Raw genomic sequence first — 12500 nt, forward strand, 5'->3', positions numbered from 1 at the left:
TTTACAAAATGAATGACGGGGTAGTTTCTAAAGAAACTGTGGTGCTGCGTCGGTGGGGAAGTAGTATACAAAATTTGGTTTTATCAACGGAGTTGATAATGTAAATTGGCCACCGTACAGAGATTCTAAAAGCTGACGTTTCGAGCATTAGCCCTTCGTCAGAGCGTAAATTGGCAGAGAGTAAATTGGCCACCGTACAGAGATTCTAAAAGCTGACGTTTCGAGCGTTAGCCCTTCGCCCTTCGCTCTGACGAAGGGCTAACGCTCGAAACGTCAGCTTTTAGAATCTCTGTACGGTGGCCAATTTACTCTCTGCCAATTTACGCTCTGACGAGCGTAAATTTTTGAACCAAAAAAACCAACATTTTTGCACATTTACAAAATGTTGCCTTACCTTGATCTCGGAGAAACTACTGTGCGTTAAAACCGACGTCCACCAAGAAGTAAATTTTCCAAATTGAAGGGCTTCGAAATAAAAAAAAATCGTTGTATAAACTAAAAAAAGCCACCACATTTCGCACCGACATCGGTCGCCATGTTTCTTGTTTTGTTCACATTTCGGGATGACAAATTCTGCTCGTGCGCAATACACGAATCCGCTGACTGATGCCTCCATGATTGCTTTGCAAGTTGTGAGAACATCGTTTGGATTTCATTCAAGAGAATGTATGGGAAGTTGCTTCCCCCCCCCTGTTTTCGCGCCAATTGAAGGCTATTGTGATATGATAGATAGCCAACGAGGCGCGTAGCGCCGAGTCGGCTATAATCATCTCATATCCAACAAGAGCGAGTGGAATAATTGTTTTATTAAAAACGCCCCCAAAATATAGAAAACTAGACTACAACAAAAATAAAAAGGCCCAAAAAATCACGCATATGCTTGCCGTGTTTGTAGATCATGGTATAATGGCTCATATCCCATGATGGCTTAGCCAATCAAACCTCTCGAATTGCATTATCCAATGATCCAGTTTTTAATAATTTCTGATATCAAATTGATTTTACCTTCGTCTCATGTATGCATTAAAAAGGATATTTTCACTGCTTCATAGTCAGTTCTAATGCTTTCCAGTAATTTTTGTGGACGAAAAGAAAGTGTGTGAAACCAACTGATCTTATGAATCGACGTGTAATGGTAGGCGGGGAAGGATAGGGAGTTGAAGGTTGAATAAAGCCAATAAATACCTCTTACTAACCGAGTTCGAGGTCCGTACTGTAAGTTACGGACCGAGTTTTTTCCCGTTGATTTATGCGAGCCATAAATCAACGGGAAAAAACGAGGATCCGTAACTTACAGTACGGACCGAGAAAACGAGGTTAGTAAGATATTTATTATATCTCTGAGGTTAACCGACGCGCGGGCAAGGAAACTAGTCAAAGTGAAGCGGAAGGTTCAACTGCCACAAAGAATGCCGTGCCAAAATCCGAAAAACTAAATCTTCTTGGCTGTTAAGTTTGAAATAGTTGCTTGCAAGATTCAAACAGTTTTCAGTACAAGTTTATGCAACAGAAATGACATGAAAAACTTGCTAGATGATGTTTTGTCGAAATTTTAAATTTAGCGGGCTGTACAGCGGGCCGTACTGTAGAATACGGCCCGCTAATTTAGCCAATTACAGCGCGCGTACTATCTGAGAGATATAATAAACACATGTAATGCCACGAGGCTCAATAGATCTCATTAGATGTCTTTTACCTTCTGGAATAATTTAGTGTCAAAATATGCCAAACCACCGTTACTTTTTGATTTCTTTGTCGCTAATTCTAGGCTTTGACGTCGTTGTCGGAATTTTGCTGGGAAAGGATGTCATTCGTCGGGATTTCGTTTTATGTGCTGTTGCTACTTTTTGGGCAATATCGCTTGTCGGAATCTACCCTGGCAAGGCCTCAAAGAGGTCCTTGTACGTTTTGTTAGAGATTGAAGAGTTGCACTTGTAACACTTTCAACGGTTATGTATTGGACATGATGTCGAAGAGATTATTGTGTTCGTTAGAGTTTTAGTTTTACTTTCTTTAAGAATTTTTATTATTGCATTAGTTAATGTCATATTATTATTTTTAATTGTATCATCTATTGTTTGAATATTTTTATCTTTCATTACATTTATGCTATAATCGATAACAGTTCCTATTCTGTCTTCAAGAGGTGTTAAACAATTATGTTTATCATTTATTTTGATTGTAAATGATTACGATTTAATCCTTCAATTATCACACCAAACTCAATCCATCATATTTATCATTAAACATAATTTTATCAGTCTGATATTTATTAAGAATATTTCGAAATTTTTCTGATAAAAGATTAGATTTAATATCCATTATATATATACATAAGATAATTTTTTTATATATAATTGTATTTAAATCATCTTCAATTTCTTCTATTAATTAATTAATTCATTACAATAACCATAAGCAAAACTAGTTACAGCTGTATACCATTTTCATGGATAAATCTCTTCTCGTCAAACGAGACATGAAAAGATTTCGTTGATTTCAAAACTACCTAATTGATGACTTTGACTTGTAATTAATTTTATAGCATGATGTATTGGTTTGTTTTCAAATAATGTTCACTTATAGTCTTCATGTTTGATGTTTTGTTGTATAACATTTTTCTTTATTCCTTTAGCTGTCTTTTCACAATTATTATTGTAATTATCCCCCTACGTCCCCCGCGCACCGCAACAGACAAGAAACAAGCGAGTGAATCTTTAATGAAAGAACGGAGAGGTCCAGAGGCCTCGAAAAAAATCCCCAAGCAAGGAAAGAAGCCCAAACAAGATTCACAGGAGAAAGGAAGGAGATGCGAGGAGGGGGCGAAGGGTACTGAAAACGAGATTACAACACACGTGAGGCAAACCGAAACTAGAACGAGAACGAAAATACAAAGACATAGATATGACTTGATTACAATACTTGAATATGCTGGGAAACAATGTTTGAAAGTACAAGTCTGTCCGCAAAAGGCAGGCGTAAGTACAACATGTAAGTGTCGGATCTCCAGTCTCCTTGAAGTTTAATGAATTCAGGTGGGGTTTCCGCACTGAAAGGCGAATGTAGCGCCTCCGCGACGTAAACTGTGGCCGGAGAAATCCTGGGGATTGAAGGAGGCAAGGGAAGCTAAATGTTTGATGCCATCGTTGAGAGACTTGGACGTAATGCAATCGAACTGGTTGGTGGTGGTGGTGATTGTGAAGAGAGGGTATTTGGCAGGAGCGGAGACTGTGCGAAGCAATGAGTGGAGCGCACACGTGGGAAACGGTGAGGAACGCCGGTGGACCATGGACTTCTCCAAAACTTTCTGAGTTAATTGAACATGAATGTCATTGAATGCTTGAGTTTCAAAATGGCAAAATACATGTAAACGACGGAGAGCACTAAGATAACTGTTTTTGGCCTGATACGATTTGATGGAAAAACTGATCAAAGTAATGAACGCAGCAATGGTAGATGGAGATGCTGGAAACAGCTGAAGCTCATAACTTGAGATGAGAGTTGCAAATGCAGTGATAGTTCCGTTTGGTGGCGTCCGATAAGGCGAACGCTTGGATATGCCGGACATGATGAGAGATGGAAACCTGAAACAAAACGGAGAGGTGGAAACCACTGGCACTCGAAGTGAAACAAATCGAAGGAACAAAAATACTCGGACAAGTGATCGTAATAAAGAGAATCAGCGTCACGACAGGAGGCCTGGAAATGAGGATCAGTATCTCATCTACTCAAAGAATCGGCGATAGTGTTCTAATGGCCTGGTATGTGTAAGGCACGTAGCTCGAAGTCGAAGAGGGAAGCATGACTGAACTAAAGGAACGCAAGAGCGACCAGTATTGATGGCGAGTTCAGTGTTTTGATTGTCCGTTCTGAGCAATATCCGTTGGCCACGCAGCTTGCCGGACCACAATTTGACGCTGACCGTGACGGCTAACATTTCGAGCGAGGCGATGGATCGATGAAAGGTGGATACGCCGAGTGGAAAATCGGCCGTCAAAGAAGCCGCTAACTCCGGAGGGAAAAGCATCGGTGCAGAAACGAGACTCGTTGTCGAGCCAAAGAGAGGAACGAAGCAGTGAGACGCTTAAACTGGTGATCTTCCTAAAAACTCCCTTTCTATTGGATTCTGATCCTCAAATGTATTAAGGCTTGACCAGCCTAATTATTATGCATATTTTTATTTGAAGGAAAGCATTTGTTCGGGGTCTATGAAACTTGGCAGGCAGTTAGTTATTGGTATTGCTATATTTTTTCCAAATGTTCCGTATCACATTCTAGTCACGTGACCGAAATCGACTTATAATAATTATGTTTTTTACTCAAAAATGGGGAACATTCAGCTACGTTATATCAATCTTGATTCTTGATTATTCCATGGCCCCTTCTAAAGGCTTTGCCATGCCGCCTTTTAATTATGTCCACATGTTAAGAGCAATAAACAATTGAGGAAATTAGGTCACGTGACATGATAAATATCCATATATTTTAAAAGGTAAATACGGAGTACCACGTTAAAAGGCGGCATTCGGTAGGAACAGTTGTGCTAAGCGTGTTAATGCCAAACGTTTTCAAAAGTTTGAAGTATAAATGTTCCCCATTTTTGAGTAAAGGGTTTTAGGGTCACGTGACCAAAATGTGATGCAAAATATTTTGGCAAATTAATGACAACACTGATAACAAACTTTCTGCTAAGTTTCATGGACATTGAACAAATATATGCATTAATCAATCAATCAATCAATCAAGTTTATTGTCATACGTGAGGCATTGTTGCCCAGTTGCCCGAGCCAAAGGTTGGTTAGGTTGGTCACGCCTTAATACACTTGAGTCGATCCCGAAATTTCCAGAACGTTCGGCTAAGTGATTGGCGTTTCAAAACTTCAACAGCTTTCGGATTCTCTGAAACGTTCCAAGGGATCTTTTGAGAAATGGAAAGGGCCCAAGATGACAATAGCGGCTACACTGTAGTCTCTGTTGTTCGCACGGCTATTTACACTGGACATTTGATTTACTTTATTTATTGAAAAACCGCTCTTTTATTTTAAAAAGTTTAGTCTGCACTCACACTACCCTGTCACGGACAGCAGCTTATGGTGCCACATTACTTTGAACGTTTCGCAAGAACTGTAAGAAAGTAGGTAACTTGGCTACAATCTGATCTGGTTCCCAGTTTCCTTCCTCAAGCATTCGGTCCCATTCTTTAGAGTGAAGATGGATATCCGTCTGGACAGGAAAACAAAACAAAAATATTAAAACCTATTTCAATTAATTTAGTAAGGATGGCCCGGTGGTAATACTCGTGCCTCCCACCACTGCGAACCCGGGATCGCATCCTGAGGTCGTATGTGGGCTGAGTTTCAGTCGATCTCAAATCGTACTCCTAGTCTATTCCATCTGGCTGTGGTGCTGTGTCCGAGGTCATACATGTGTCGTGTTCAGGGGCCGAGCGCCTAGCCGGCTGCACAGCTCCTTCGGTATGACCTCCTTGAGCTGCGCCCTTAGCAATTCGGTCTCCGACTGCGCGTAAGGGCGATTAGCAGGTCAGATATTGTTATTATTAAATGACTGACTAACTGACGGACGGACTGACTGACTGTTTCGCTGATTCGCTGAGGGACTCACTGGCTGACCCGCTTTCTGACAGACGGACGGATGGACCGACTGACTGACTTACTCACTGACTCACTCACTGACTGGCTGGCTGACTCACTGGCTGGTTGGCTGGCTGACTCGCTATCTGACTGATGAATGGGTGGACCGACTGGCTGACTCACTGACCGACCAATTGATCAACCGACCAACTGATGATAGCCGAGTGTCCAGACTGGACTGAGTGAGCGAGCGGTGTTCAGGTTTTGCTCGAGTCAAGCGTACATGCGCAGGCTACTGAGTTCTCAGAAATCTTGCAAACAAGTTTCACATAAAGCAATACCTCTGGGTCTATTTCGTCAAAATCGCTCGCTTCAGTTTCGGCGGCATCCACGGTTTTCTCTTGATATTTCGAAACAAGCAAGGTAAACTTTTCGTCATCCATTTCATGCTCATAAATCCTTCTTCGACTTCGCCGCTGATAAAACAGGTCAAACCCGTCTGGTCGCTCGGAAACTGGTGGTAGTTTTAATTGATCGTCCTTGATCTTCATTCCCATGAGATACCTTTCTAAGATTTTGTCTTCTTCTTCGGCTTGAGGCGTCCTGGGAACGAGGCCAATCACTGGGCCTGAGTAAAGAACAAGAGACTCGTCACCAGCCGCCTTTTATTTGTCTATTTAAGAGAGAAACACGAGAGGGATGGGGACGAGTCAGACTAGCACGGCACGAAGGGAAGGTGTTAATATGAAAAAGAGATACAGGATATTGCCGGGAACAAGTGGAAACGTGTTTTAAATATTTGGCCCCATGTATGAGTCGTCTCCCCCTTTACACGTAAATCCCGACTTCAACAGAGCCGCATCCATGATTGAAAATGTTGTGTGAATTTTTTCAGTCACAATCTTAAGCGTTACAGTTTATTTTAAACCAGGATATTGTGTCTGGAAATTTTATTACAGGAACTGTTGAACATGATGTACTCAAGAATCATCAATGGAAGTAGAAATTACGTTTGTGATTCAAGAATCGTCGATAATAGCGCATTCCGTATAACACAGAAACGAAACGACATATACTAGTTACAAAGCAAATTTAAAAAATCTTTTAATTACTTACATGTTTTTACGAACAGTCGGTAATCACATTGCTTGGAAGGCATGAGGATGTCCGCTTTCAGCCTCTGCTGTGTTTGAGAGCACATGTAGAAACATGGCGTGTGTGATGAGCCACCCTGTTCATCAGGCAGCGCATGACTCATAACACTCATAACATTAAAGGGTGCACTGCGAGAGAACGCCATTGAACCTTCTCCGTCCCCTTCCTGTTCGCCACCATCTTTCTCAGTAAGCCATGCCTGTTAAATGAGAGGAGAACTAAGGTAACCTGCCATCAGGCGTTCCACTGTACATTTATACCATGCCATAGAAAATACAACCAATCAGAATACAGGAAAGCCATTGTATATTAGATGGTATTACATCAACCTTCTCATCACGTGCCACGCGTTTGTCGCATTAATTGTGTTGGCCATTATTCTCTATGGCATGGTGCAAGATTGCTATGCAACGCTCTCTCGTAGTATACCATGGAATATCCCACGAATCACTTGTATTTTCTTGGTAGAGACACTCGCCTAAAGACTCGTGTATACAAAGAAAATACAGGTGACTCGTGGGATATTCCATGGTATATACCACGAGAGAGCATTGCACAACTAGTATGCATCTGATGCACCACAAAGTAGCACACAGAACAGTATTCAAAACAAAAGATATCGTTACCATGGTAATAACCTCAGATAAAGGTTTCTTATGTACACGAGTAAAGCAGGCCGAGCTCCATATGTTTGCTCTTTACCAAACATATGGAGCGCGCACAGGTGGCTCAGTTGGTTGAGCACCGGGCTGTTACGCGGGAGGTCGTGAATTCAACTCCGGCTGGACGACCACTCAGGGTCTTTAAATAACTGAGGAGAAAGTGCTGCCTTTGTAATTACATCTGCAAATGGTTAGACTCTCTAGTCTTCTCGGATAGGGACGATAGGCCGGAGGTCCCGTCTCACAACCCTTCAATGTTCACAATCCTGTGGGACGTAAAAGAACCCGCACACTTGTCGTAAAGAGTAGTTCCTGGTGTTGTGGTCTGTCTTCTGTGGTGTATCCTGGTGGTTAACCTCGTAGGGGACCTATGTCTTATTGTTACTCCACCATGTATGTATTCATACTCAATCAGTAAATAAATAAAATAAATAAACATCAAGCAGGGTTAAAAACAATTTTAGTTCTACAACGTTTCACTTTACAACAAATTGTTCACCCAATTAATATTTACATAATTGTTAAAAAGTAAACTTCTGGATGCCGATCGGAGTCCTGGGCGGTGTTCACCCTTGCTGTCCAAGCACTGGTGCCTGGACACCGGCACAAAATAGTGATTTGTTCAGACACTGGGTACTCTAAAGAGGTTAAGACCGAAGTACCACGCATTTAGTGCTCGAGTACAAGGTCGATACCCTGTGCCCGGAAACGGGTTCTGTGCCCGAATTCTGGTGTGAGTGCTTGGCAAAATGTGCGTTCACATTAGTGCCCAGCGAGAATCGTACTTAGTCACCGGCGGTGCGAGGGCACCAAGTGTAAACGTAGCCTTAGACGCAAATAACTCAATGTGCTTCGCCTACTGGTATGACCTATTTTATTAAATGCACATAAACGGTGCCAGGCTATCATAAGGAAACCTTTTCCCCACAGTACTTTAAATAAGTATCCACTAACACGTTTTCCTATACAGCATTTACGGAGCCCCCATCCCTCCCTAGCCTCCTGCTTCCCTTGGAGAAGTTCTGAAATTTATACCATCCTTTTCCCTTTGTTTTCCCTTGGGTCTCTAGTTGACCTACGCCCCTTTACAACCTCTATTTTCTTTCGTACTTGTTAATCTGCACCTCATTTGTTCTTAGGGCTAGGGACATTGTTTGCGTTATTTACATTTTGTACCGTAAACGGCACAGGTCGCCCACGGCTGGGCCTCAACAGCTGGGTACAAATGTTACGTAATAGCCCAATTTAAACCAATACATTTTGAAAAATTATTTCTTCACAGCTTACCTTGACACGAACATATCGGCAAGTAGGAGTGTAGAAGGTGAAGTCGTATCTTACTTCCTCTTTAGCTGCACGGGATTTCAGATTGTTTTCAATGTGTTCAACTTCTACTTTTTCTAAACCTCCTTTGAATTTTGCCTTCCAACCAAGCTTTTCGTTTTCAAGTTTTTCTTTGATTTCCTCAAGTGTAAAATATTCTTCGTCTTGTTCGTCTGAAAAACAACAAATGACTGAACTGTTCTACCTTGACTACCTCGTCTTTATTCGTAGGAAGCTCTCCCACAACTCCACACGCGCTGAGTATGACTAAGACGGAAGCCTGGAGGAGAGGCGGCCGCAAATTCCGTCTAAATACCGACAAACTGATGTCTATAACGACTACAACCGACAGAGCACAACGAATCATTCTTTCACTCACCTTCATCGACCTTAGTGATATAGACATGGCCGAAGTGACACCATATGTCTACTAAAACCCTATCTTCTTCCTTTTCTTTGTGAAGCTTTTTTAACACCATGAGGAGTTTATTCCTCAGTTTTTCTATGCCAGTGAAGTTGTCCATATCTTGTGAAGTTGGCGCTAGTGGTTTCACTTCATAGACAGTTATGCCAGAGTTGCCGGCATCTGGAAGGTGTACGCTGGACAGCTCAAATTCGTGGTTCAGCTCTAATTGGGTCGTATCCACGTGAACATGCCACTCTGTGCGTTTACTTGAGCGTCTCATCAAATTACACTTGAGGAAAAAATACAATTACTGTAGCTATCATCAATTAAACTGTGACAATTACTGCGTATGCAGTGTGACGTCTTCATGTGACGTCTCGGTAGCCATATTTAGGCCTGTCCTGATTGTGTACGCAAAATGCCGAAAAGTTGCTCACTGGAATGCCAAAAAGTTGCTAAAAATTGCCAAAAATCCAAAAAGTGGCCACCGAAATTTCAAAAGTTGCTGCCTAAATTTCTTGATATTTTTACATAAACGTTAATTAACAGCTACATTTTTCGTTCTTCACAATAATAGCTGACATCTGTCAAGAAAAATAGCTTGAAAGTTATAATGGCTCGCAAATTTAAATATGGGCGAAATTTAAGAACACTCTTGAGTGTAACGGAACGATATGGTTCATTTGACGTCTGGCCGACCGTTGTCAAGTGACGGGTTATGTGTTCAAACGTAACTTCAGAAGGTTGCTGAACATTCAAGAAATTCACATAAATTGAAGTTTTCTATGAAATCTTTGACCTCTTCGTGCTTGATGTGTTCTAAACCTATATTTTGCTCCAAAGTTGCTCAGAAAGGCAAAACTTGTTCGAGGTTGCTAGAACAGCAAAAAGGTGCTCCAAACACCAAATGTTGCCCAAAATTAAAGTCGCTGAGTACATTCGGGACAGGCCTAGCCATGATAGTAGTGTTCCCGAACTAAGGAACACAGGCCATGTTGGTGTCCAAACCAATCCTGTACGTGGAGTTGAACTATTTTCTTATGTAAACACTTTCCTTTGGTCCAATAAATTGGCATGACTGCTGGCCACGTGAGTGAATACGCTCTATTCGATTCTGTAGCGCTAGCTCGAAAGAATTCAAGGATATATTTTTAAAGCGGCGAATTGTACCTGTGCATTTCTGTAATATTATCTCAAAACAGTAACGGTGTGACAGGACTTACCACGATTTCCTTTATCTTTCGAACAGCTCTCTTTTGACACTCAACAGATCCCTTGACATGGAGCGCGTTATCCTGCTTGCCTTTAGAACCGGTTCTAAATTTTGCCCCTGTAGTTTGTTCTATGTCGTTTAATTGCTCGCGGTTTTTTCCAATAACTACACCCATGTATTCCTTGGGTATAAAGTCGACCTTTTTCCAAGAGCCTTGATGAATGCTGTCTTCTCCCTAAAGCGGTTTTTTGGCAATATATGAAAATTAATGGCAGGGCAGTTATAAAATAAATAAACCCTATGGCCACTGCGGTGTTTACAAAATTGTCCATGGGTATTATAAGTCCCCAAAAGTATCGGAGAGCTACTGAAAGAGCGATCAACTAAATATAACCTTAGACAAAAGTACACATTGGAGCTGCCTAAAGTAAAACAACAATTTATGGACTGAAATTAACCCTTGGTTAAATCGTGGCATTATACTGTTGCCAAGATTTGGAACGTTAATCCAGAGTAAATTCGCGCTGCTAACAAAATCGGAACATTTAAGAACTCGGTTTCAAAGTTGGATTTTTTTAAATCTCACATTTTAATTATGTAAATACGCGTCTTTTCTATACAACTTTCATAACCTGATTGTAAATAATAACGTGACCATTTTCATTTTTAATTGTAAATATACTTTATATAGCTTTTTGTTGCTATTTTTATTTCGTGGCATGTCCGTAAAGTAGCCATTTAGCTAAGCGAATTTGACCACGTTACTAAATGACTGATAGTAAATGACTGATGGGCGATTTCAAGGGAAATTAAATATGGTTTTGAGTTCGAAATAACGGTGAATTTGGAAGTAAGCGAGTTCGAATTAGCGGGGTCCAACTGTACCTTTAAAATCCTCTCTATAATCTTTTTTGCGTAGGAGCACTGTTCTTCCGTTCCTCTTAAGTGGACTTGGTCGTCTCTGATTTCTAACTCTTTCACTCCACTTTCTTCCATTATTTCTTTTTTTCTCCAACCCTTTGTTCCTATAATAAATCCCACCTTGTCCTTCGGGATCTGCATTACGTCTTTTGGGTAATCTGCATCAGTAAGAGCCCTGTCATACCAGCTCGGTTCACCATGGTTTCGTCGTCTTCTTGGTTCACCTTGGGTTCTTTGGCTCTTTGGGTCTTTGCCTTGCTTTGAAGCACGCGACATGGCAACAGTTACTAATGAAAATAAACAGTTTAGAAAACACTCGCGCACTGACTTACTGGGTAATTCCAGCATTAACCACACAGATATGCTAGAATCCGACGGCGCGTTGTTAAGTCTTTGGACTGAAAGAAGTGTTCATAAATAAAAGTAAAATTCTCCCAAAACGCTAGAGATTTGCAGATATAGAGGAATTTACATTTGACCTTGAAATGGCGACGCCCAAACATGACTTAAACTCAAACGAACTAGCAATTGATCTAGTGAAAGTGAACAAACAAATGTTAGCGATCGTTTCCCAAATTTCCGTTCCTTTTACATTTCGGACCTTATAACCATAAGTAAAAGATTCCTACAAAAGACGCTGTTCAGGTCATCCTCGCTATACACTTGTGCGAAAACAGAATTCTAATTAAGTAACATGAGTCCATTACGCGCGCCGCACTGCAGCAAATTTCTGTACGATGTCGAATCGTATAACGATTCAAACGCACTGCGCAGATGTGAACTGAATTAACCAACACTTAAGTATTCCTTTCACACACGGACACTACGTTAAAACGGTTATGCACGCGATCTTCCCAAAAACGCACTTGCAGCAGACGTATTCCAACAAATGCAACTCTTTCCACTTTACTGCATACTCTATTACAGTTGTTAGAGTGAATAATTTATCGAGTCAAGCGTAAACTACGGGTATTGTATGAATGCTAATATTCATATACCTCGAGTTCTTTCTTGATGTTGGAGTATATATCGAGTTAAGCGTAGACTACGGGTATGGTATGAAGTCTAATAGGAGTGATCACGGAGTTTTGTTTCCGTGGTTGTAGTGCATAACGAGATAAGCGTAAACTACGGATATGGGTTGAACAATAAATAATAATTAATTATTCATAATTAATAATAATAATAATAATAATAATAACATATTTATTAATTTTTTAAAACATTTT

General features: G+C 40.9%; 1 protein-coding gene and 1 long non-coding RNA gene across 4 annotated transcripts in view; both read right to left on the minus strand.

Moving 5' to 3' along the window:
• Nucleotides 1-567, minus strand: part of LOC138005821 (uncharacterized) — a 1969-nt gene extending 1402 nt beyond the window's left edge. The window contains exon 1 of the long non-coding RNA XR_011123829.1: nucleotides 395-567. This is a non-coding gene — a long non-coding RNA (uncharacterized lncRNA). The remainder of the gene's footprint in view (nucleotides 1-394) is intronic.
• A 3783-nt stretch (nucleotides 568-4350) lies between these two features.
• The window catches only part of LOC138005826 (uncharacterized), a 15671-nt gene continuing 7521 nt past the window's right edge, over nucleotides 4351-12500 (minus strand). The window contains exons 2-8 of one of the 3 annotated variants that reach the window (XM_068852004.1): nucleotides 11236-11558; nucleotides 10361-10585; nucleotides 9111-9426; nucleotides 8696-8904; nucleotides 6708-6945; nucleotides 6156-6219; nucleotides 4351-5223 (exon numbers count right to left, since the gene is read on the minus strand). In XM_068852004.1, coding sequence (XP_068708105.1) covers nucleotides 5148-5223; nucleotides 6156-6219; nucleotides 6708-6945; nucleotides 8696-8904; nucleotides 9111-9426; nucleotides 10361-10585; nucleotides 11236-11547 — 1440 coding nt within the window. In that variant the 5' untranslated portion in view covers nucleotides 11548-11558 and the 3' untranslated portion in view covers nucleotides 4351-5147. Of the gene's footprint in view, nucleotides 5224-5932; nucleotides 6220-6707; nucleotides 6946-8695; nucleotides 8905-9110; nucleotides 9427-10360; nucleotides 10586-11235; nucleotides 11559-12500 lie in introns of all 3 variants that reach the window. The other 2 variants (XM_068852002.1, XM_068852001.1) reach the window with 2 other exon arrangements.

The sequence above is a fragment of the Montipora foliosa genome, chromosome 6 (genome assembly GCF_036669935.1).
Source record: "Montipora foliosa isolate CH-2021 chromosome 6, ASM3666993v2, whole genome shotgun sequence".
NCBI lineage: Eukaryota > Metazoa > Cnidaria > Anthozoa > Scleractinia > Acroporidae > Montipora > Montipora foliosa.